At 34.6% G+C, this 26,466-nt stretch overlaps 2 protein-coding genes across 2 annotated transcripts in view; one reads left to right on the top strand and one right to left on the bottom strand.

Annotated features, from left to right (window-relative positions):
• LOC141342468 (pleckstrin homology domain-containing family G member 4B-like) overlaps positions 1-12,166 on the top strand; it is a 96,278-nt gene extending 84,112 nt beyond the window's left edge. Inside the window, exon 23 of the mRNA XM_073846916.1 lies at positions 11,954-12,166. Coding sequence (XP_073703017.1) covers positions 11,954-12,166 — 213 coding nt within the window. The remainder of the gene's footprint in view (positions 1-11,953) is intronic.
• An 8,224-nt stretch (positions 12,167-20,390) lies between these two features.
• LOC141342094 (E3 ubiquitin-protein ligase NHLRC1-like) lies at positions 20,391-23,424 on the bottom strand. The gene has a single exon (XM_073846480.1). It carries the CDS (start codon positions 23,384-23,386, stop codon positions 22,202-22,204), a length of 1,185 nt encoding a protein of 394 aa, XP_073702581.1. The 5' UTR covers positions 23,387-23,424; the 3' UTR covers positions 20,391-22,201.
• Positions 23,425-26,466: the final 3,042 nt, after the last annotated feature.

Here is a 26,466-nt window from a genome sequence, read left to right as displayed (position 1 = left end):
ACAAATGACAAAAGCACTAGTAATAATAACAAATGACAATGTTTTTATCAGCTGTTTAGACTTTCATTCTGATGGCACCCATTCACATCCAATAGTGAGCAAGTGATGGAATGACACATTTCTCCAAATCTGATGAAGAAACAAACTCATCCTAATCTTGGAAGAATACAAATAAATTCAAATTAAATTGTAATATTTTGAAAAATTCTAAACATGACAAAAGCTTGTAACATTATTGTAAAAAAAAATGAACAATTAAAATGAAAACTTACAAAAAAAGTAAAATACATTTTATACTATTTTAAAATGTTAATCCACAAAGCAGTTTTTACAATATCATCTATGACAATAGATCTAATGTGTTTATACACATCATTGATACACGCACAAACATGCCCTCTCCAGCGCTCAGACACCATCACTCCTTCAGGCAACGGAAATGACTTGATGTGTGATTAAATGCCAGAGATAAGACGAAAATTACAAGGTTACGAGTTTAAACAGGAATTATCAGATCAAAGCACACTCTCACTCATCATCCTCCCATTAAACTAAGAGGTGGCATACAGGAAGTAGAGGTGGGAAAATGAGCGGGAAAACGTAACAGCTTCCTCTATCCTGCGATCATCAGCAGCCGATGGTAGCCAAACCTAAAATCCAATGATATTTCAATGGTTTCATGCTCTTAGAAACCAATAATTCATTGCACAAAACAGCAGACCATGTTTATATTCAACACAAGTCAAGACATATTTATTTCTAGAGTGCTTTATACAAAACAGAGTGTTTCAAAGCAGCTCCACTGTAATAAACACGGAAATAACACTGATAATGTTGTCAATTTCATCAGTTACGAAAGAAATTTAATTCAGTAACTCATCTGCAACCCATTCTTAAAGAAATAGTTCAGACAAAAATTTAAATTTGCTCTAAATTTGTTCATCCTCAGGCCATCCAAGATTAGGATAAGTTTGTTTCTTCATCAGATTTGGATAAATGTGTCATTCCATCTTTTGCTCACCAATGGATGTGAATGGGTGCCGTCAGAATAAGAGTCTAAACATCTGATAAAAACATTGCCATTTGTTATTATTACTAGTGCTTTTGACATTTGCATTATTGTTTGTAAAAATATTACTATTTAATTGTATTTTTGTAAGTTTTCATTTTAATTGTTCATTTTTTTACAATAATGTTACAAGCTTTTGTCATGTTTTGAATTTTTTCAAAATATTACTATTTATTTTGAATAGATTTGTATTCATCCAAGATTAGGATGAGTTTGTTTCTTTCTTCATCAGATTTGTATAAATGTGTCATTCCATCTTTTGCTCACCAATGGATGTGAATGGGTGCCGTCAGAATAAGAGTCCAAACAGCTGATAAAAACATTGTCATTTGTCATTATTACTAGTGCCTTTGTCATTTGTATAATTTTTTTGTAAAAATGTTACTATTTAATTGTATTTTTTGTAAGTTTTCATTTTAATTGTTCTTTTTTTTTTTTTTTACAATAATGTTACGTGCTTTTGTAATGTTTAGATTTTTTTCAAAATATCACTATTTAATTTGATGAGTTTGTTTCTTCATCAGATTTGGATAAATGTGTCATTCCATCACATGCTCACCAATGGATGTGAATGGGTGCCATCAGAATGAGAGCCTAAAGAGTTGATAAAAACATTGTTATTTGGCATTATTACTAGTGCTTTTGACATTTGTATTATTTAAAAAAATTACTATTTAATTGTATTTTTTTTTATTTCAGTTCTAATGTCAGCCAATTTTAGTATTTCAACCTAAATTATTTTAATATTTCCACTTTTCATTTTTTAATTTTAGTTAAATTTTTAGTAACATTGTTATGTGAGATTGTCATTAGTTTTTTTTAAATAGTACTATTTAACTTTAATTTTTAATTAAGTTTTAGTGCAAAGTCAGTTAATCTTTTTTTTTTTTATAGTTTTAGTTTTCATTTTAATTTGTTTCATTTTTAGTAATATTACGTGCTTTTTTCAGGCTTTTCTCTCAAAACACATTCATTTATTATTTTTTTTTAAGTTTTAGTTTCAGTTGATTTCAGTGCTTCGACCTAAATGTATGTATTTTATACTTTCCGCTTTTATTTTGATTTTAGTAATGTTATGTGCTTTAGTAATTTTAATGCTTCAACTTCAACTTTTTTTAAATTTCAGTTTTCATTTTTGTTGTCATTTCAGTAGTCATCATTTGTTTCAGCTTTTGTCTTCTCAAGATGTTAACTGATGGACTGGAGTGGTGTGGATTACTTGTGGATTATTGTGATGTTTTTATCAACTGTTTGGCATCTCATTCTGACGGCACCCATTCACATCTATTGGTGGGCAAGTGATGGAATGCTATATTTCTCCAATTTTTATGAAGAAACAAACTCATCCACATCTCATCCATTTACAGCTAATTGTAATTTTTGTGTGAACTATTGCTTTAGGTCACAGCCAACCAGTTGGGAACCATCTAAAAGTTTCAAGATGAAGGGTGTGACTTTTGCACCACTTGAGCCACCAAACAGAAATGCATTCTCCGTGTTTGTGTATCACCAACAATACACAGCAATGAAATCTCACTACTAGCTCTTAAAGTAGTTCTTCTTAATAAAATGTCCACTGAAAGAGCACTGCGGTATTCCCAGGTATTTCAACACGACACCCTCCGGTGCTGCTTCTTTTCTCTGTCACCATCTCTCCTTCTTCGAATGCTTTCACAGATTCATATTTCAAACTTCAAGAGGCTCACAGAATGGAAACTCGACTCCAAAAATGCCTAAAGTCACGTCTCATGCAATTATCAAATGAGCTCAACGCAAACTTTCCGTGCGAGCTTAAAAAGACACAAGACTAAGATTAATCCTGGTGGGATTTGTGTGAACTAAAAGAAGTTCACTGCAAATCGACCTTGTTTTGCACAAAAAAAGTTTAAAAACGTGACATTTTACCTAACAAAAACCCTGCATTATAAGCTTTTCAATGCAACCACTGAAAAGACAAGCTTTTTTATTCAAAAACATAAACTTGTAAAGCTAAACTAGAAGGCATTACTGCAAAGTCAGCCCACACAACAATACTTAACAACACTTAACTACTCAAAGGTCTAATCGGCTTCCCGTGACTCTGCCCTGTAGGTTTTTTGGGTGCCGCTGACATATAAATCATGAAATCTGACATGCATCACCCTGAACAGGTGCTGTACGGCCGCAGGGGAAAGTCTGGGGTTTTCTACACTGACGTAATCCCAGTCTGGGAGGAATAACGTTCCTGCTGGATCACAGACAAGCTTTATTACCGCACTTAAATATAATAATAAACTCAAGCGATTTACAGTAAGCAAACTACAGAGATCAACTCCGAATATTAACAACCTTCAGTAAGAGTCAGTAATAATGCATCTTGTTTAGGAAACAAGTTAGTGTAAATCCTTCTTATGTGAATAGCTGCATTTATGAAAATATAAAATATTTTGAAAGTCGTAAATCGATTATTACACTGCATTTTACAACACTATTTTAGTCTCTCCACTTCAAAACTGAATATTTAATTGAATGTCTCATTCACCGTTTGTCATTACTTATGAAATTTACTAGTAATTTGTGAGTGAAAAAAATATTCTGTCGCTGTCATTCTCTCCATCATTCTATCGTTCTCTCTATCGTTGTGTCACTCTATCTTTCTGTCACTCTGTTGCTGTCGATCTGTGGTTCTCTCTATCGTTCTATCACTCTTTCTATCGTTCTGTCACTCTATCTTTCTGTCACTCTGTTGCTGTCGATCTGTGGTTCTCTCTTTCATTCTATCGCTCTCTCTATCGTTCTGTCACTCTATCTTTCTGTCACTCTGTTGCTGTCGATCTGTGGTTCTCTCTTTCATTCTATCGCTCTCTCTATCGTTCTGTCACTCTATCTTTCTGTCACTCTGTTGCTGTCGATCTGTGGTTCTCTCTATCGTTCTTTCACTCTATCATTCTATCACTCTTTCTATTGTTCTTTCACTCTATTATTCTATCGCTCTCTCTATCGTTCTGTCACTCTATCATTCTATCACTCTTTCTATTGTTCTTTCACTCTATCATTCTATCGCTCTCTCTATCGTTCTTTCACTCTATCATTCTATCACTCTTTCTATTGTTCTTTCACTCTATTATTCTATCGCTCTCTCTATCGTTCTGTCACTCTATCATTCTATCACTCTTTCTATTGTTCTTTCACTCTATCATTCTATCGCTCTCTCTATCGTTCTGTCACTCTATCATTCTATCACTCTTTCTATTGTTCTTTCACTCTATTATTCTATCGCTCTCTCTATCGTTCTGTCACTCTATCATTCTATCACTCTTTCTATTGTTCTTTCACTCTATCATTCTATCGCTCTCTCTATCGTTCTGTCACTCTATCATTCTATCACTCTTTCTATTGTTCTTTCACTCTATTATTCTATCGCTCTCTCTATCGTTCTGTCACTCTATCATTCTATCACTCTTTCTATTGTTCTTTCACTCTATTATTCTATCGCTCTCTCTATCGTTCTGTCACTCTATCATTCTATTGCTCTCTCTATCGTTCTTTCACTCTATCATTCTATCACTCTTTCTATTGTTCTTTCACTCTATTATTCTATCGCTCTCTCTATCGTTCTGTCACTCTATCATTCTATCACTCTTTCTATTGTTCTTTCACTCTATTATTCTATCGCTCTCTCTATCGTTCTGTCACTCTATCATTCTATTGCTCTCTCTATCGTTCTTTCACTCTATCATTCTATCACTCTTTCTATTGTTCTTTCACTCTATTATTCTATCGCTCTCTCTATCGTTCTGTCACTCTATCATTCTATCACTCTTTCTATTGTTCTTTCACTCTATTATTCTATCGCTCTCTCTATCGTTCTGTCACTCTATCATTCTATTGCTCTCTCTATCGTTCTTTCACTCTATCATTCTATCACTCTTTCTATTGTTCTTTCACTCTATTATTCTATCGCTCTCTCTATCGTTCTGTCACTCTATCATTCTATCACTCTTTCTATTGTTCTTTCACTCTATTATTCTATCGCTCTCTCTATCGTTCTGTCACTCTATCATTCTATTGCTCTCTCTATCGTTCTTTCACTCTATCATTCTATCACTCTTTCTATTGTTCTTTCACTCTATTATTCTATCGCTCTCTCTATCGTTCTGTCACTCTATCATTCTATCACTCTTTCTATTGTTCTTTCACTCTATCATTCTATCGCTCTCTCTATCGTTCTGTCACTCTATCTTTCTGTCACTCTGTTGCTGTCGATCTGTGGTTCTCTCTATCGTTCTTTCACTCTATCATTCTATCACTCTTTCTATTGTTCTTTCACTCTATCATTCTATCGCTCTCTCTATCGTTCTTTCACTCTATCATTCTATCACTCTTTCTATTGTTCTTTCACTCTATTATTCTATCGCTCTCTCTATCGTTCTGTCACTCTATCATTCTATCACTCTTTCTATTGTTCTTTCACTCTATCATTCTATCGCTCTCTCTATCGTTCTGTCACTCTGTCGCTGTTTCTATTGTTCTTTCACTCTATCATTCTATCGCTCTCTCTATCGTTCTTTCACTCTATCATTCTATCACTCTTTCTATTGTTCTTTCACTCTATCATTCTATCGCTCTCTCTATCGTTCTTTCACTCTATCATTCTATCACTCTTTCTATTGTTCTTTCACTCTATCATTCTATCGCTCTCTCTATCGTTCTGTCACTCTATCATTCTATCACTCTTTCTATTGTTCTTTCACTCTATCATTCTATCGCTCTCTCTATCGTTCTTTCACTCTATCATTCTATCACTCTTTCTATTGTTCTTTCACTCTATCATTCTATCGCTCTCTCTATCGTTCTGTCACTCTGTCGCTGTTTCTATTGTTCTTTCACTCTATCATTCTATCACTCTTTCTATTGTTCTTTCACTATCATTCTATCGCTCTCTCTATCGTTCTTTCACTCTATCATTCTATCACTCTTTCTATTGTTCTTTCACTCTATTATTCTATCGCTCTCTCTATCGTTCTGTCACTCTATCATTCTATCACTCTTTCTATTGTTCTTTCACTCTATCATTCTATCGCTCTCTCTATCGTTCTGTCACTCTGTCGCTGTTTCTATTGTTCTTTCACTCTATCATTCTATCACTCTTTCTATTGTTCTTTCACTCTATCATTCTATCGCTCTCTCTATCGTTCTTTCACGCTATCATTCTATCACTCTTTCTATTGTTCTTTCACTCTATTATTCTATCACTCTCTCTATCGTTCTGTCACTCTATCATTCTATCACTCTTTCTATTGTTCTTTCACTCTATCATTCTATCACTCTTTCTATTGTTCTTTCACTCTATTATTCTATCGCTCTCTCTATCGTTCTGTCACTCTATCATTCTATCACTCTTTCTATTGTTCTTTCACTCTATCATTCTATCGCTCTCTCTATCGTTCTGTCACTCTGTCGCTGTTTCTATTGTTCTTTCACTCTATCATTCTATCACTCTTTCTATTGTTCTTTCACTCTATCATTCTATCGCTCTCTCTATCGTTCTTTCACTCTATCATTCTATCACTCTTTCTATTGTTCTTTCACTCTATCATTCTATCGCTCTCTCTATCGTTCTTTCACTCTATCATTCTATCACTCTTTCTATTGTTCTTTCACTCTATTATTCTATCGCTCTCTCTATCGTTCTGTCACTCTATCATTCTATCACTCTTTCTATTGTTCTTTCACTCTATCATTCTATCACTCTTTCTATTGTTCTTTCACTCTATTATTCTATCGCTCTCTCTATCGTTCTGTCACTCTATCATTCTATCACTCTTTCTATTGTTCTTTCACTCTATCATTCTATCGCTCTCTCTATCGTTCTGTCACTCTGTCGCTGTTTCTATTGTTCTTTCACTCTATCATTCTATCACTCTTTCTATTGTTCTTTCACTCTATTATTCTATCGCTCTCTCTATCGTTCTGTCACTCTATCATTCTATCCCTCTTTCTATTGTTCTTTCACTCTATCATTCTATCGCTCTCTCTATCATTCTTTCACTCTATCATTCTATCACTCTTTCTATTGTTCTTTCACTCTATCATTCTATCGCTCTCTCTATCGTTCTGTCACTCTGTCGCTGTTTCTATTGTTCTTTCACTCTATCATTCTATCACTCTTTCTATTGTTCTTTCACTCTATTATTCTATCGCTCTCTCTATCGTTCTGTCACTCTGTCGCTGTCTCTATCGTTCTGTTTTTCTCTCTATCGTTCTTTCACTCTATCATTCTGTCGCTCTATCATTCTATCACTCTCTCTAACATTCTGTCACTCTGTCGCTGTTTCTATTGTTCTTTCACTCTATCATTCTATCGCTCTCTCTATCGTTCTTTCACTCTATCATTCTATCACTCTTTCTATTGTTCTTTCACTCTATCATTCTATCGCTCTCTCTATCGTTCTTTCACTCTATCATTCTATCACTCTTTCTATTGTTCTTTCACTCTATCATTCTATCGCTCTCTCTATCGTTCTGTCACTCTATCATTCTATCACTCTTTCTATTGTTCTTTCACTCTATCATTCTATCGCTCTCTCTATCGTTCTTTCACTCTATCATTCTATCACTCTTTCTATTGTTCTTTCACTCTATCATTCTATCGCTCTCTCTATCGTTCTGTCACTCTGTCGCTGTTTCTATTGTTCTTTCACTCTATCATTCTATCACTCTTTCTATTGTTCTTTCACTATCATTCTATCGCTCTCTCTATCGTTCTTTCACTCTATCATTCTATCACTCTTTCTATTGTTCTTTCACTCTATTATTCTATCGCTCTCTCTATCGTTCTGTCACTCTATCATTCTATCACTCTTTCTATTGTTCTTTCACTCTATCATTCTATCGCTCTCTCTATCGTTCTGTCACTCTGTCGCTGTTTCTATTGTTCTTTCACTCTATCATTCTATCACTCTTTCTATTGTTCTTTCACTCTATCATTCTATCGCTCTCTCTATCGTTCTTTCACGCTATCATTCTATCACTCTTTCTATTGTTCTTTCACTCTATTATTCTATCACTCTCTCTATCGTTCTGTCACTCTATCATTCTATCACTCTTTCTATTGTTCTTTCACTCTATCATTCTATCACTCTTTCTATTGTTCTTTCACTCTATTATTCTATCGCTCTCTCTATCGTTCTGTCACTCTATCATTCTATCACTCTTTCTATTGTTCTTTCACTCTATCATTCTATCGCTCTCTCTATCGTTCTGTCACTCTGTCGCTGTTTCTATTGTTCTTTCACTCTATCATTCTATCACTCTTTCTATTGTTCTTTCACTCTATCATTCTATCGCTCTCTCTATCGTTCTTTCACTCTATCATTCTATCACTCTTTCTATTGTTCTTTCACTCTATCATTCTATCGCTCTCTCTATCGTTCTTTCACTCTATCATTCTATCACTCTTTCTATTGTTCTTTCACTCTATTATTCTATCGCTCTCTCTATCGTTCTGTCACTCTATCATTCTATCACTCTTTCTATTGTTCTTTCACTCTATCATTCTATCACTCTTTCTATTGTTCTTTCACTCTATTATTCTATCGCTCTCTCTATCGTTCTGTCACTCTATCATTCTATCACTCTTTCTATTGTTCTTTCACTCTATCATTCTATCGCTCTCTCTATCGTTCTGTCACTCTGTCGCTGTTTCTATTGTTCTTTCACTCTATCATTCTATCACTCTTTCTATTGTTCTTTCACTCTATTATTCTATCGCTCTCTCTATCGTTCTGTCACTCTATCATTCTATCCCTCTTTCTATTGTTCTTTCACTCTATCATTCTATCGCTCTCTCTATCATTCTTTCACTCTATCATTCTATCACTCTTTCTATTGTTCTTTCACTCTATCATTCTATCGCTCTCTCTATCGTTCTGTCACTCTGTCGCTGTTTCTATTGTTCTTTCACTCTATCATTCTATCACTCTTTCTATTGTTCTTTCACTCTATTATTCTATCGCTCTCTCTATCGTTCTGTCACTCTGTCGCTGTCTCTATCGTTCTGTTTTTCTCTCTATCGTTCTTTCACTCTATCATTCTGTCGCTCTATCATTCTATCACTCTCTCTAACATTCTGTCACTCTGTCACTGTTTCTATCGTTCTGTTTTTTTCTCTATCGTTCTTTCACTCTATCATTCTGTTGCTCTATCATTCTATCACTCTTTCTATTGTTCTTTCACTCTATCATTCTATCGCTCTCTCTATCGTTCTGTCACTCTGTCGCTGTCTCTATCGTTCTGTTTTTCTCTCTATCGTTCTTTCACTCTATAATTCTGTCGCTCTATCATTCTATCACTCTCTCTAACATTCTGTCACTCTGTCGCTGTCTCTATCGTTCTGTTTTTCTCTCTATCGTTCTTTCACTCTATCATTCTGTTGCTCTATCATTCTATCACTCTCTCTATATCGTTCTGTCACTCTATCGTTTTTTCTCTCTATCATTCTCACTCTATCGCTCTCTATCATTCTGTTGCTCTATCGTTCTGTCACTGTCTCTTACGCTCTGTCACTCTATCATTCTGTCACTGTTTTTATCATTCTCTCTATTGATCTGTCGTTCTATCACTGTCACTGTCTCTTTCGTTCTGTCACTCTATCATTCTATCACTCTTTCTATTGTTCTTTCACTCTATCATTCTATCGCTCTCTCTATCGTTCTGTCACTCTATCATTCTATCACTCTTTCTATTGTTCTTTCACTCTATCATTCTATCGCTCTCTCTATCGTTCTGTCACTCTATCATTCTATCACTCTTTCTATTGTTCTTTCACTCTATCATTCTATCGCTCTCTCTATCATTCTTTCACTCTATCATTCTATCACTCTTTCTATTGTTCTTTCACTCTATCATTCTATCGCTCTCTCTATCGTTCTGTCACTCTGTCGCTGTTTCTATTGTTCTTTCACTCTATCATTCTATCACTCTTTCTATTGTTCTTTCACTCTATTATTCTATCGCTCTCTCTATCGTTCTGTCACTCTGTCGCTGTCTCTATCGTTCTGTTTTTCTCTCTATCGTTCTTTCACTCTATTATTCTGTCGCTCTATCATTCTATCACTCTCTCTAACATTCTGTCACTCTGTCGCTGTTTCTATCGTTCTGTTTTTCTCTCTATCGTTCTTTCACTCTATCATTGTTGCTCTATTATTCTATCACTCTTTCTATTGTTCTTTCACTCTATCATTCTATCGCTCTCTCTATCGTTCTGTCACTCTGTCGCTGTCTCTATCGTTCTGTTTTTCTCTCTATCGTTCTTTCACTCTATAATTCTGTCGCTCTATCATTCTATCACTCTCTCTAACATTCTGTCACTCTGTCGCTGTCTCTATCGTTCTGTTTTTCTCTCTATCGTTCTTTCACTCTATCATTCTGTTGCTCTATCATTCTATCACTCTCTCTATATCGTTCTGTCACTCTATCGTTTTTTCACTCTATCATTCTCACTCTATCGCTCTCTATCATTCTGTTGCTCTATCGTTCTGTCACTGTCTCTTACGCTCTGTCACTCTATCATTCTGTCACTGTTTTTATCATTCTCTCTATTGATCTGTCGTTCTATCACTGTCACTGTCTCTTTCGTTCTGTCACTCTGTCTCTATCATGCTGTCGCTCTATCATTCTGTTGCTCTATCGTTCTGACACTGTCTCTTTCGTTCTGTTGCTCTATCATTCTGCCGTTCTGTCTGTCTCTATCATTCTGTCACTCTGTTTCTATAGTTCTATTTCAGACTCTCATTCTATTGCTCTGTCTCTATCGTTCTTTCATTCTCTATTGTTCTGTCGCTCTGTCTCTCATTCTGTCTCTATTGTTCTGTGGCTCTGCCGTTCTCTCGTTCTATCATTCTGTTGCAGACTCTCATTCTGTCGCTTTCTCTAACGTACGTTCATTCTCTATCATTCTATTGCTCTGTCTCTTATCTCTATCTCTGTATCTATCATTCTGTCGCTATCTTTATCGTTTATCTCCAAATTTGCTCAGTTATTTTTTGTACCTGTAATTAAAGAGTCTTTCTAGTCTACTTCAGTCTTTCTACTTCAAAATTTCACATTAAATTCAACGTAATACTTGCCATTTCTTTAATTATTTGTGAATTTTATTAGCAATTCTCAGTAGTTGAGTGAAAATAGTTTCAAAGTAAATCCCAAATCATTTTTGTAAAAATTTACGAATGATTTAATAAATAATACTTTTATCAATTAACTGTTTTCTAGTTTTTTTTCCTCCATTTTATGTGTTATTTTGTTTTCCCAACTATGCAAGATTATATAGTTAGTTAAATAGTATTATGTACATGTATCATTGTTTGTTCTCTGCTGTTCCTGACCCATCAGAAGAACAGATCAGAGCAACTCATGTTTTGCAAAACTCAAAATGTTGGTTCCAGGAACTGCTTTGAATTGTCTCGTTCCAGTTAAATGAATATCAGATAGCACTAAATATGTGCTAAATAAGAGTTAAAGGCAGCAGTGCAACCAATGCTTAACTACAAACGCAAATGTGCTGACTAATGGACTTGAGCAGCTCAAACATGGACTTTTAATTACCTACATTTGAGTTAATCGTTGCATGATTGAGGCCAGGAATCCTTGGACTAACACTTCCATTGCATGGAAACACCCCTATTTATGATCCATGGAAGAATACAAGTCAGCAAGTTTGGAGCTGCATGAGCAAATGATGACAAAATGTTTTATTTTAAGCTAACTAAAGTCTGAAATAAATATTTTCTGTCTTAGAAATAACATTACTAACAGACTTCCCTATCTTTTCAAACTCGTGCTTCCTCAAACGGCGTGAAATTGAACATAATGATCCCCAGCGTTTCCTCTGGCTGCTATTTCCAGCTTCATCAAGGCCCTGATTGTTTTCCATTTCACATCCCGAGTGTAAGACGAGATGATGCTTACCTGTTCTTTCACCTGCCTGACCATGCAAACGTGACACATGCTGGACTGCACTGCATTAAACCATCTGCTATCATTCTTGCAGACTGTCTAACCTTGAGGCAACATGAACTGAACCCAGTTCAGATGATCATGAGATCCAATAACTTGTGATCCAAAGCCCTTGAGTCAATGCAACAGCTAATCGCTTACTGTGGGAAATACAAACTATGATACTAAACCGCTATATGAGCAATGCAAAATGTTAAATATTTGACCTTTGGATTATACAAAATGCATGGTATTGTTTATTTAGTACTGACCTGAATAAGACATTTCACATAAAATGTTTACATATAGTCCACAAGAGAAAATAATAGTTGAATTTATCAAAATGTTTCAAAAGTTTACATCACCTTGATTCTTAACACTGTGTTGTTACCTGAATGATCCACAGCTGTGTTTTTTGTTTAGTGATAGTTGTTCATGAGTCCCTTGTTTGTCCTGAAGATTAAACTGTCTGCTGTTCTTCAGAAAAATCCTTCAGGTCCCACAAATTCTTTGGTTTTCCAGCATTTTTGTCAATTTGAACCCTTTCCAACAATGACTGTATGATTGTGAGATCCATCTTTTCACACTGAGGACAACTGAGAGACTCATATGCAACTATTACAGAAGGTTCAAACACTCACTGACGCTCCAGAAGGAAAAACCATGCATTAAGAGCTGGGGGTGATAACTTTTGGAATTTGAAGATTAGGGTAAATTTAACTTATTTTGTCTTCTGGAAAATATGTTTGTATCTTTTGTAGCTTCTGAAGGGCAGTGCTAAATGAAAAAATATGATATTTGTGCAAAAAAAAGAAAAATGCACACATTTCCATTCTGTTCAAAAGTTTTCACCCCCTGGCTCTTAATGCAAAGTCCCTCAGTTGTCCTCAGTGTGAAAAGATGAATCTCACAATCACACAGTCATTGTTGGAAAGGGTTCAAATTCACAAAAATGCTGGAAAACCAAAGAACTTGTGGGAGCTGAAGGATTTTTCTGAAGAACAGCAAGGAGTTTAACTGTTCAGGACAAACAAGGGACTCATGAACAACTAACACTAAACAAAATAACAATAACATGCATTTTGTATAATCCCTCTTATTTTGGTAAAATAATTAACATTTTTCAGATTCTAAAAAGGAGGTTGTAAACTTTTGACCTCAACTGTATTAACATCCGATTGCAATCCTATAAAAGCGCCAAAGGTACAGATGTAGTCAAATCATTTCCATAATGACCAACACAATCCACCAAGAGCAGTGCAATTTAGCGCAGAGTTGATGATAATATCTACTAAAAACACATGCACAAAATAGGTTAAGACATGCTTTTTTTAGCATCAAATAATGGTGCAAATACAGGTAAACTGACTGCCGCAAACCTTTGTAAATCACACGTAAATGCTGCGTGTGAAAATGAAACTTCTACAAATGCATTTGCACAAATGGTGCAAGCTGTTCGTAAATCTGAAGTGTGACAAAAATTAGTCTATTAGATGCAATAGTCAGGCTAAGATGTACTCTGCACTTTTTTCTATGCTGATTTTAAGGGAAACAATGAATTCTAACATAGTAAAATGTGATTTGCAATGCTGAGAGTAATGCACTCAAACGGTTGCTTAAATATTTAATTAAAAGCGACTCTAAAAGTGGAGATCTGTAGAAATGAATCAATTATAAGCAATCCAATTAAACTTAGATTCTATGTGAACCTGATACAGGAATAACCAACATTCAACATGGCTTTAGTATGTCTGTAGGTGTTAAAAGTCAACAAGCTACCACACACCAGTGAAACATTTCATGCATACTTCAGTTCACAAACCTGAAGATCATACCTACGCCATTTAGCATTAAACCAGACTCAAAACAAAGTTGCATGAAGTCTAATAAAAAACATGTGAAAGAGAAAAGTGGACATGCTCCAGACCAGAATGACTGCTTTTATACTTATAATGTACAGCCTTATTCTGTTTTGATTCATGTTAGTTAGACATAAAGCCAAGCCTTCATCACCACCTGCCTTGTTCTGCAATCACAAATCATATGAAGCATATTTGTCCCTGATTTCATTAGAAGTAGTGACAGAACACAAAAAATGAAATGGCCAAAATTGCATCAGCTGATAATCATGACTGACTTGCTAATTAACAGAAGCGCTGCTCTCGCTTCTATCTGCTCTAAACTTTACCAACAGCATAATAACTTCTTATATATCTATATATATGACCCTGGACCACAAAACCAGTCACAAAAACCAGTAGCATGGGTATATTTGTAGCGTTAGCCAAAAATACATTGTGTGGGTCAAAATGATTGATTTTTCTTATTTGCCAAAAATCATTAGGATATTAAGCAAAGATGTGATTTTCTACCCTAAATATATAAAAACGTAATTTTTGATTAGTAATATGCATTGGTAAATTTCTCAATATTTTGATTTTTTTTTGCACCCTCAGATTCCAAATTTTAAATAGGCCAAAATATTGGCCAAATATTGTCCTATCCTTACATGCATCAATGGAAAGCTGGTTTCTTCCATGCAATGGAAGTGTTAGTCCTAGTATTCCTGGCTATATGCATGCACAATTAATTCAAATATACACAATTAAATGTCCATGTATGAGCCGATTCATTGATCAGCAAATATATATCTCAAACTGTTGAATATTTCTAATATAATATCATATTATTCCAGCAGCTTTGTTCTTTAGTTATCTGCATTGGCATGAGCCACTAAAAAACTCATATGTGACCCTTAGTCTTAAGTAGTACAGTTATATTTGTAGCCAACAATACATTATATGGGTTAAAATGATCCATTTTTCTTTTATGCCAAAATTTGTTGGGACATGAAGTAAAAATCATGTTCCATGAAGATATTTTGTACATTTCCAACCATAAATATATCAAAACTAAATTTTTGATTAGTAATATGCATTGCTAAGAACTTTATTTGAAAAACTTTAAAGGTGCTTTTCTCAATATTTAGATTTTTTTTGCACCCTCAGATTTCAAATAGTTGTTTCTTGGCCAAATACTGGCCTATCATAACTAACCATACATCAATGGAAAGCTGGTTTATCCAGATTTTTGGTATACAAACTCTTGTTTCATTCTTCCATGCAATGGAATTGTTAGTCCTAGTATTCCTGGCTATATGCATGCATAATTATAACTTCATTTGGACAACTTTAAAGGCGATTTTCTCAATATTTAGATTTTTTATTTTATTTTTATTTTTTTGCATCCTCAGATTCCAGATTTTCAAATAGGCCTAATACTGTTCTGGAAAGCCGGTTTATTCCACTGTATAAATTATGAATGCATTTCAATTTTAACAAATTGACCCTTATGACTGGTTTTGTGGTCCAGGGTCACATATTATGCTGTTAAATAAAGTCAATAAATAGAGACTTTAAACTATTGTTTCTTTCTTCCATGCAATAAAAGTGTTAGACCAAGTACTCCAGGCTATATGCATGCACAGTTAATTCAAATATGCATAATTAAATGTCCATGTTTAAGCTGGTGCATTGATCAGAAAATACATGTCTCTGCACTCTCAGCCACTGTACACTCTAAACCGCTGAATATTTGTAGCCAACAACACATTTTTTGGGTTAAAATGATCTATTTTTCTTTTATGCCAAAAATTGTTGGGATATTAAGTAATGTTCCATGACGATATTTTGTACATTTCCTACCATAAATATATCAAAACTTAATTTTTGATAAGCAATATGCATTGCTAAGAACTTAATCTGGACAAAATTAAAGGTGATTTTCTCAATATTTAGATTTTTTGCACCCTCAAATTCCAGATTTTCAAATAGTTGCATCTTGGCCAAACATTGTCCTGTAAAGCTAGTTTATTCAACTGTATAAATGATGCATAAATCTTAATTTCAAAAAGTTGACCCTTATGACTGATTTTGTGGTCCAGGGTCATAAATAGAGTCATCTAATGATTGTTGTTCTAAATATGCCTGACAAGATTTTTGGTATACAAACTATTGTTTCTTTCTCCCATGCAGTGGAAGTATTCCTGGCTATATGCATGCACAATTAATTCAAATATGCATAATTAAATGTCCACATTTGAGCTGGTGCATTAGTCAGCACTCTCTAGTATCAGCCACTGTACACTACAAACTGCTGAATATTTCTAATATAATATCATTAATACGTTATCATTATCTTATCAACAATACATTATATGGGTTAAAATGATTTTTTTTCTTTTATGCCAAAAATTAATGGTGTATTAAGTAAAACTCATGTTCCATGGAGATATTTAGTAAATGTCCTACCATAAATATATCAAAACTTAATTTGTGATTAGTATATGCATTGCTAAGAATATCGTTTGACCAACTTTAAAGGCGTTTTTTGACTTTTTTGCACCCTCAGATTCCAGATTTTCTAATAGTTGTCAAAAGTGGACCCTTATGCCTGGTTTTGTGGTCCAGGGTCGCATATTGTTCGTGCTTTACTTGTTATACAACAGCAGAAGCATGCATTGTCACAATGCAAAGATATCTACTGTACGGCATCTCGAACTTCAGCACTGCTGCAAACATGAGGCCTGTCCAGGAATTTCACAGCAGCGCAGAAGTTTCCCCAGCACAGGCCATCCCGAGCACGCCCAGAACGGGCCCCAGCGTTCACTTCAGCTATCTTGCATGAACACAAACCCAAGTAGCGTTTCTGCGAGCATGCATTTGACCACTGAGGGCCATCGAACTCTTCTCGGCAGCAAAGTCTGCTGATAAAAATCTCAGGAAAACTCATGCAGGCAATTTGAACCAGACAGCTTTCACCTATAATGAGGGGAAACATGGCTCAAACATGTCACTCTGATCAAATCACACTGAAAGCAGTGATTATATGACTGTACCTGCTTTCTCCTTTTGCATTGGAGGGCGGTGGGTGTAGAATAGTCTGGTTTTCCTCCATCTCGACCACACATTTTGTGCTGAGCTCAATCTCTGCAAGTTAAAAGTTATTGAAACTCAACGAAAAGTTCGACTTTGCAGACAAAAACGGATTAGAAAGCTTTGAAACACTTAATGTGAATATCCAACAACCTTACCTGAGCTATAGCAACTTATTGCAAGCATAAAAACAGATTTAGTTTTGAAACAATAGGGCTTGTTTTTACTTTAAATTGTGTCTTACCTCTTCTGTTCATCGGTCGGACTCGAACCGCCACTTTTACCTTCGTATCCGACATTTTTGTGCAATTCTAAGGGTTTAAAGTGGAGGAGAAAGCCGCTAGCTGCTCCGCACGGCTAGCCGAATAATAACATGAAACTCCCCGCAAAGTCTCCCACAGAAACGTCGGAGGTGCTTGTATCCTGCTAGAATACTCCAACAGTCCATACCCGAGCGGGAAAACCAGTGAATATTAATCCAGATGAGACTGTGAGCTTGTGTTGCATTCGGCTTCGCTGTGTGTGGTTATAAAGGATCCTCCGCCGCGGGGAGAGCAGCTCCTCTCAGCCAGCCAGCAGCATCCAGACCGCCATCTTCCGCCGACTGACCCCAAAAACACACAAATGTCTAGTGTGCATGAATATGCATGAACGAAATGAGTTTAAAAGAGAACAGATGATCCACAAACACCTGTGTAGCTCATACACTGAGATATAAAATGATTGGTTATGTCAGAAGAGGAGGATAAATAGCCTTAACTTGTGTCTGCATTAGAATGAATTATTCTAAATTATAAGACTGGAGTAATGATGCTAAAATGCAGCTTTTAAATCACGCGAATTAATTACCATTTAAAATATGTTCAAATGGAAAGCAGTTATTTTAAATAATGAAACTAGTTTACTGTATTTTAGAACAAATAAATGCAGGCTTGCTGAGCAGAAGAGACTTCTTTTAAAAACATAAATTTCTAAAAATGTCCAAACTTTTGAGTGTATATTTTTAGCCAAATTCATTAAAATCTTGAAGTTTAAGTGCCTTAAAATAGCCTTAACTTGTGTTTGCATTGATACACTTATGATCATTGCTACTATTTAGTGCTTTGTGCGGAATAAATGATTCTTAATGTTTCATCTGCACTTGCATTTGTTGATTTCTCCATTCAAACAGGCAGAAACATGTCAATTAAAATTGTTATGCTATTCTAAAATATTACTTAATATGCCTGGATCAATTAAGGGGAGACACTGCAGGCAAAAACAGTTTTTGGGGGGCTTTTTGGTTTTTCAATAGGCTAAGTGTTTTTTCAAACTAGTGGAAACATCCAAAAACACTGTTAAGTGTTTCCTTTATAGCACTTTATCTATTTGTGTCAATAGATTTCAATTACAATACAGTTTTAAAGGCTCAAAACTAGTTTTTTTTTCTCCTCCACTTCAGTAGCACTTACACACACCAAACTTTACATTTTTATTCCTGTTTATATCCTGAAGGTTTTTACAGAGGGAAATTGTTCATATATGATTTGCTTGATTTTATACATTTTATTCCCCAAATTAAAAAAAAAAAATAATAAAGTTTTTCCTCTCTGTTCTAAGTTTTTTTTTTAATTATGTTGTGACAAAAGGAGATATAAAAAATTCCCTCTGTAAAAATTTTTGAATAACGTGTCAAAAAACGTAACACTTCATCCAGTGTTTAGATTTTTGTACTAGAAATGTATGCAAATTAGCGCATATTTCATTAAATAATGCATCATTTGCATATTAAAAAGTTAGAAGTTAAAATCTTAGAAAACTTGTAATACAAAAAATGTCTGCAATTATCAATGTAATCAATCAACTGAGTAAGTAAGGTGATATCTATTAGTTATTTACCCTATTGACCTCCAGTGCCTCGCATTAATAAAAGTAAGTTTTAAATATAATTTAAAAAGGTAACGATTGATCAATTTGTAGGCTACTAGATGTCCACATCAAAAGAAATTTCCAAAAGTGATTTTATGTCCATAGAAAGCACATTCAATGAAAGTAAAGCGTCTACTTTTAAGTTTTTAAATACATTTTTGGAGAATAAAATGTCAAAATTTGCTTGAAATAATGTTACATTGTCATTCAGTGTAACAATATTTATGTAAAATTCAAATTACATTCTTATTCTGACTTGTGCATATTAAAATATATAAAAGAATAAGGAAGCATATAAAATTTGTTGTGTTTTAAATGAGTAAAAAAATCTTACTGACAAATAGGCAAAACCTTATAGTGTTATTACTAAAAATGTTGTTATTACTAAAAATGTAGAATTACAGACAACTCATTTGTCTTTTAATATGTCATAAATTGATTTTTTTTAATATGCCTGACAAGATTGTTACACTGAATGACATTTTAGTGGGTGTCTTCTGTAAATTCTTCTGTATGATATTTATTTTTTGCTCAGCAAAAACCAAAACAGAAGACACAGAAAACAACAATTTAAAGCAGTATTACACTTATTTTTTTCTTTATGCTTAAACCCTTTTTCGTCTTTGAGCCATATGGTTTTGACAGTACAAGAATAGTCACATTTATTAAAAGAAACTAATTACAAAAGCAAAATCTCAAGAAAATGAAGATAGCTGAAGTATAACTATACGTAAATATTAAATGCAAATAAAAAAAAGAGTAGATATGCCACATATTTTAAACACATGTATGCTCAAAAACATTTTTTTTTTGTAAAAAATCATAATTTATTAATTTGCGAATACAATTTCACTATTCTGTTATATATTTTAATTATAATTTATGTTTTTTTAAGAAGTCTCTTTTGCTCAGCAAGCCCGCATTTATATGATCTAAAATACAGCAAAAGCAGTAATATTTTGAAATATTTTTACTATTTAAAACAACTGCTTTCTATTTGAATATATTTAAAAATGGAATTTATTTCTGTGATCAAAGCTGCATTTTCAACATCATTACTACAGTCTTCAGTGTCACATGATCCTTCAAGAAACTGTTGTTCAAGAAGCAACCTGAAAAAAATCTACTCAGCTGTTTTCAACATAATAATAAAAATAATAGTTTTTGGAGCAACAAATCAAAGCATTAGAATGATCGTAGAAAGATCATGTGACACTGGAGTAATGATGCTAAAAATTCAGCTTTAAAATCACATGAATAAATTACGTTTTAAAATATATTCAAATAGAAAGCAGTTATTTGAAATAGTAAAATTATTTCAAAATTGTACTGTTTTTGCCGTATTTTAGAAAAAATAAATGCAGGATTGGTGAGCAGAAGAGACTTCTTTTAAAAACATTAAAAATCTTAAATCCAAACTTTTGAGTATATTTTTAGCCAAATTCAATAAAACCTTGAAGTTTAAGTGCCTTGAAATATTTTCATATATTATTTTGTACCTCATTTTGCACTATTCTCATTGTACGCAGCTAAAACACAAACACTTAGAGCCACTAATGCACAGCTTTTGTAATGACAATAAAGCACATTAATCTAATCTTCTCTAGAGAAAGTGCGGGTCGTTTTCACTTAGATGTGAGTTACAGGAAGAAGTGCTTTATAACATGCCGTGACGACAACAGCAGTCTAGTACGATCAAGAGAAATGGAGCAGAGCAGATTATGGGATTCCCCTAGGGTTGCTTTAATCTCTGTGGATTAAACATTAAGAATTTATCATATTAATGCATGCAATACGCCCAGTATAACAGCTACACTGGGCGTGTATTTATTTATAATGGCTTTGGTTAAATGTTTCCATGCAGCAGTTCATAAAGTCATAACTTGTGTCAGTGACTGCCAAGTAGTTCCCAAACATTATCACCTATTTTAAGTTGCAGAATTCCATTACAAAAAAATAACTGTTTGTTATGCATGAAGAAATCAAAGGCTACATGCACTTAAATGATGTATTAATTAACAAAAAATGTTAGTTTATATATCCATAAAAAATGGGAACCAGTGCCTGAATTTCCTCAGCAATGAATGACTGACATACAAATCATTGCATTCATAAATAAAAATTAGAAAAGAAAAATAGACTTGGCAAGTGAACTCTAGTTTTGGCATACACTTAATTTTCCAAAAGGACTCCAAATGATTCAAAAATTAAGTACTTGTGATTAGATTATATTACACTGTAAAAAGTTGTCACCTGTTTCAACTTAAGTTTTTAAGTTCAGCAGCTGCCTTAACATTTTAAGTTAAATCAACTTAAAAGTACAAGTCATGTTAACTAACTTTATTGTCGTGAGTTGAAATTGTGTAGTTTTAAGTTGATTTAACTTAAAATTTTAAGGCAGCTGCTGAACTTAAGTTTTAAAGCTGAAACTGGTGAAATCTTTTTTACAGTGTACCTTCTAAAACACTCTTAAAATAGTAAAATATTTTAAAATAATCAGACTACAGTATTTATTATTTAAACATAATGCAAGAAAGTCCTCCTGAGATATTAAGGTAACAAGTAACACATTTGTATATTCATGATTTAAAAGTAATCTAAAAGTAATCTGATTACAATATCCTAGACGTAATGTAATGGATTAATTACTTTGTCAATTTGTAATTTTGGCATGCGAGTAATCTACCAGCAATGCTCATTGTAATAAGTTTATAATAAATTAAAACATTTGCATATTACAGTTAAAAAGTAATCTAAAAGTAATCTGATTACAAAACCCTATACATGTAACATAATATAATATGTTACTAACTACAATTTTTTTCATGTAATTTGGAATCAGTAATGGATTACCATTTATATGTAAATCTATCCCGCAATGCCCATTTTAATAAATTAATAATTAAGTAGCACCTTTGCATATTCATGATTCAAAAGTAATCTAAAAGTAGTCAAAAAGACTAGCAATCTGATTACAATACCCTAGACATTCAATGTAATGGATTAGGTTACCTTTTGTCCATTTGTAATCAGTAATTAACTACAATTTGCAAGTAGTCTACCTAGCAATGCACATTTAAATAATTTGATTACAACTCCCTAGATGTATACTGTAATGGATTACATTACTTATCACAATTTTTGTCATGTAATTTGGAGTCAGTAGCAGACGTCAATTTATAAATAAATCAACACAGAAATGCTGATTTTAATAAGGTAATAAGTAACACATTTGCATATCACTCAAAAGTAATCTAAAAGTAGTCTGATTGGATTATTTAAAATGTGACTTAAAAAGTAACCTACACAGCAATTCTCATTTTTTATCACAATACAAGTCTTCAGCGTCCGCGGCGTAGAACTTGACCACATGATCACCACCGTCCAAGACAACAAGCTCATTCGAAGCCATCGCAGCTAACGCCACTGGACGAATCAGTCCGCTCACTAGTGGAGTCATCTCAAGGCTCTTCTGGACCTTTCCCAAACTCCAAACCATTCCATTCTGGACGTCCCCAACAATCACGTCTCCATTTCTATCAAAAGCAACCACAGATATAACCAAACTCAACGTGCTCTTCAAGCTCAAACTAAAGCTGTCCACTTGCGTCAAAGGAACGAAGTCACTATTGAAGATTCTCAACATAAAGCTGTCTTGAAGTCGCTCCACGATTGCAATGTTTCCCGAAGCTCTGCAAGAAGCAACCGAACGCGGATGGGTCAGTTCTTTCAAAACGACTCTGTTAGCTAAAACTACGCCAGAAGAGAAGTCCATTAGGACTTGGTTTAGAGTTCCCATCTGAGCGTCGGTCACTAAAACACGTCCACGGTTGTCCACATCAACACCCCACGGAAGTCGAAAACCGTGGACGGTCGCCAGAGGACGGCCTTTGGACGTAAAGACTTTGAGAGACTGCTCACCAGCATCGGTGACCAAAACATGTCCAGTTTTGGTCAACGCAACATCTAACGGATAACAGACGTCGGATGTCCCTCCAAAGGTGTTCAGAAGAGTTCCTTGCGCATCAAAAACAATCACTCGTTTTTCAGCGTCATGCACCACCGCAATCTGTCCTGATGTTTCGTCCAAAGCCATTCCAGTTGGGTTGACCATCGTCCCCCATCCTCCAAAGGCCGAATGGAGACGCAACATCCCCCAACCCAAGCTTTCAGTCCATCCGTGATAACCAGCGGACGGTTTGGGATGGGATTCACACAGTAGAAGCTCTTGGAGATCCGCCAGAGCACGGCATTCAGAGGTGCTGCCAATGTCACAGAGTTTTCTACAAAAAGGACACTCCAATTTCTGCTGGACGGGGCGGGACAAGGCACAGATGCATTTGAGACAGAGCACGTGGCCGCAGGGAAGATTTCGAGCCGCTTGGTCTCGCTTCTGCAGGGAAAAGCTTTCAAAACATACTTTGCACTCTAGCAGGTTTGAGCGGATCTCTGTCAGGATGTCTTCTGCTCTCGTATGTGGTGGGACGGGAGTCCTGGACATCTTGTGCTTTATATAAATGCTGGACTAATGCCTGGGAAAAGGAGTTGATGGGATGAGAGAGCTTTACGACAGCAGCCTGCAATGGATGAACATGGTCATGTGACTAGAAACATAGAGCTGAGAGACTGTACCGCCCTCGTGTGGTGAGACGGCAAAATCACGTACAGCTGATAAAATATGGTTTATATAAATCTCAACACTTTGTACTATTACTAATTGGATTTGATAAAGTTACACATGAACATACAAATCAAAATATATTTTGTCACGATTACAGCTATGATATACATTTTTATCTTTAATAGGGGTTTAAAGTAACTTGGCTGAAACTTTTGAAGATATGTCTAGATTCAGGTTCACCTCAAAGTTAAGAGACATCAGGAGACATTGTATTTTGCATAAATATATATACACTTTAATGTTACTATAAATCACTATAATCATAAAATTGTATAAAAGCAATTTAAATCTACATTATTCTTCTTAATTAATTAATAAACATTACGAAAGTGGGAATTGTGGCATAAAATTGTTGCTGATATATCATAAAATTGTTAATACTAATAATCAAAACATTTCAAAAAAAATTTTGCCATTAAAAAATTAATTTAGATATTTACTATAATCATAAAATTGTATACAAGCAACTCAAATCTATTTTATTATCATTAGCAATAATAATAATAATAAATAAACATTGCAAAAGTAGGATTTGTTGCCATTAATGTAATTGTCTATAAATGTACTATAAACACAAAATTGTATAAAATAGATCGATAGATAGAATCTATATATAATCATAAAATTGTATAATTAAAATCTATTTTATTATCATTAGTAATAATAATAACAATAAAACATTACAAAAGTAGGGATATTTAGGCATTAAAATAGTCTATACATTTACTATCATATTAAAATTGTATAAAAGTAATTAAAATATATTTTGTTATCATTAGTAATAATAATAATAATAATTATTATTATTAAACATGCATTACAAAAGTTGCATTAATAAAATAGTCTACAAATTAACTACAATCACAATATTGTATAAAGGTATAAAATCATATTTTGCATTTAAAAAACTGTTTATATATTGATTGTGACATTCCTCAATATAAACCAACAATTCCGTTATTATTATCATTAAAATTAAGCATTACAAGAGTGAGAACTGCATAATAGCAAAATCTACTATTAATAACAACAGCAAAAATAAGAAGAATAACTACAAATATTTTATACATTTGAAGGTTAATAATATAAATGTATTTAATTACAGTTAAATATTGTTATTATTATAGAATATAGTGAGTAAATGTCCTTAATTGTCCTGAAAATTGCCCAACAAAGCATGGTCCTAAAGTAGGCTTTATGAAATATGAGCTGAATGATGCTGACAGGTTTTGTGAGGTTCAGAGACAGAGATGGCGCTCAGAGCTCTACACGTGTCTATTTCTGTCTGTTGTGTGATCTGTCTGACATCTGACGCCATTGGTTAGTAGATGAGCTCAGCGTCCACCAATGCAGATCACAGCTGAGGAGCGGCCCGACCGCTGTCCTGCACCAAAAACACTCATACAATCTGAAAAACACAACAGTTATTTACACAATATCCTCCAGCAGTTATAAATCTTCAGTAATACTTCATACATAAGGGACTTTTCATACAAATAAGACATGTATAGTCCACAAAGTAATCTACTATTTTTTAGAGGGGGGTCAAAATGGCAATTTTCACCTCAGATTCAGAGCCATATTACATGTGCCCTGAAGTGAATCAAATGATTTGTGAACCTGCAACAGAGTCCCGAAGGGAATCAAATGATTCGCGAACCCGTAACAAAGTCCTGAAGTGAATCAAATAATTTGCAAACCCGTAGCGAAGTTCCAGAGTGAACCAACGAAATCCTGAAATGAATCAAATGATTCGCGAACCCGTAACAAAGTCCCAAAGTGAATCAAATAATTTGCAAACCCGTAGCGAAGTTCCAGAGTGAACCAACGAAATCCCGAAGTGAATCAAATGATTCGCAAAGCCGGAACAAAGTCCCAAAGTGAATCAAATAAACCCCCAACGAGTCCCGAAGTGAATCAAATAATTCGCAAACCCCGAACAAAGTCCTGAAGTGAATCAAATGATTTGCAAACCCGGAACAAAGTCCCGAAGTGAATCAAATGATTAGCAAACCCCGAACAAAGTCCTGAAGTGAATCAAATGATTTGCAAACCCGGAACAAAGTCCCGAAGGGAATCAAATGATTTGCAAACCCGGAACAAAGTCCTGAAGTGAATCAAATGATTAGCAAACCCCGAACAAAGTCCCGAAGTGAATCAAATGATTAGCAAACCCCGAACAAAGTCCTGAAGTGAATCAAATGATTTGCAAACCCGGAACAAAGTCCCGAAGGGAATCAAATGATTCGCAAACCCGGAACAAAGTCCCAAAGTGAATCAAATAATTTGCAAACCCGTAGCGAAGTTCCAGAGTGAACCAACGAAATCCCGAAGTGAATCAAATGATTCGCAAACCCGGAACAAAGTCCCAAAGTGAATCAAATAAACCCCCAACGAGTCCCGAAGTGAATCAAATAATTCGCAAACCCCGAACAAAGTCCCGAAGTGAATCAAATGATTCGCAAACCCTGAACAAAGTCCCAAAGTGAATCAAATAATTTGCAAACCCGGAACAAAGTCCCGAAGTGAATCAAATGATTTGCAAACCCCGAACAAAGTCCCAAAGTGATTCAAATAAACCCCCAACGAGTCCCGAAGTGAATCAAATGATTCGCAAACCCCGAACAAAGTCCCAAAGTGAATCAAATAAACCCCCAACGAGTCCCGAAGTGAATCAAATGATTTGCAAACCCCGAACAAAGTCCCAAAGTGAATCAAATAAACCCCCAACGAGTCCCGAAGTGAATCAAATGATTTGCAAACCCCGAACAAAGTCCCAAAGTGAATCAAATAAACCCCCAACGAGACCCGAAGTGAATCAAATGATTCGCAAACCCCGAACAAAGTCCCAAAGTGAATCAAATAAACCCCCAACGAGTCCCGAAGTGAATCAAATGATT

This window comes from Garra rufa, chromosome 9 (genome assembly GCF_049309525.1).
Source record: "Garra rufa chromosome 9, GarRuf1.0, whole genome shotgun sequence".
In the NCBI taxonomy this organism is placed as follows: domain Eukaryota; kingdom Metazoa; phylum Chordata; class Actinopteri; order Cypriniformes; family Cyprinidae; genus Garra; species Garra rufa.
The sequence above is the reverse complement of the archived record's forward strand: the minus strand, read 5'-3'. Positions and strand labels throughout refer to the sequence as shown.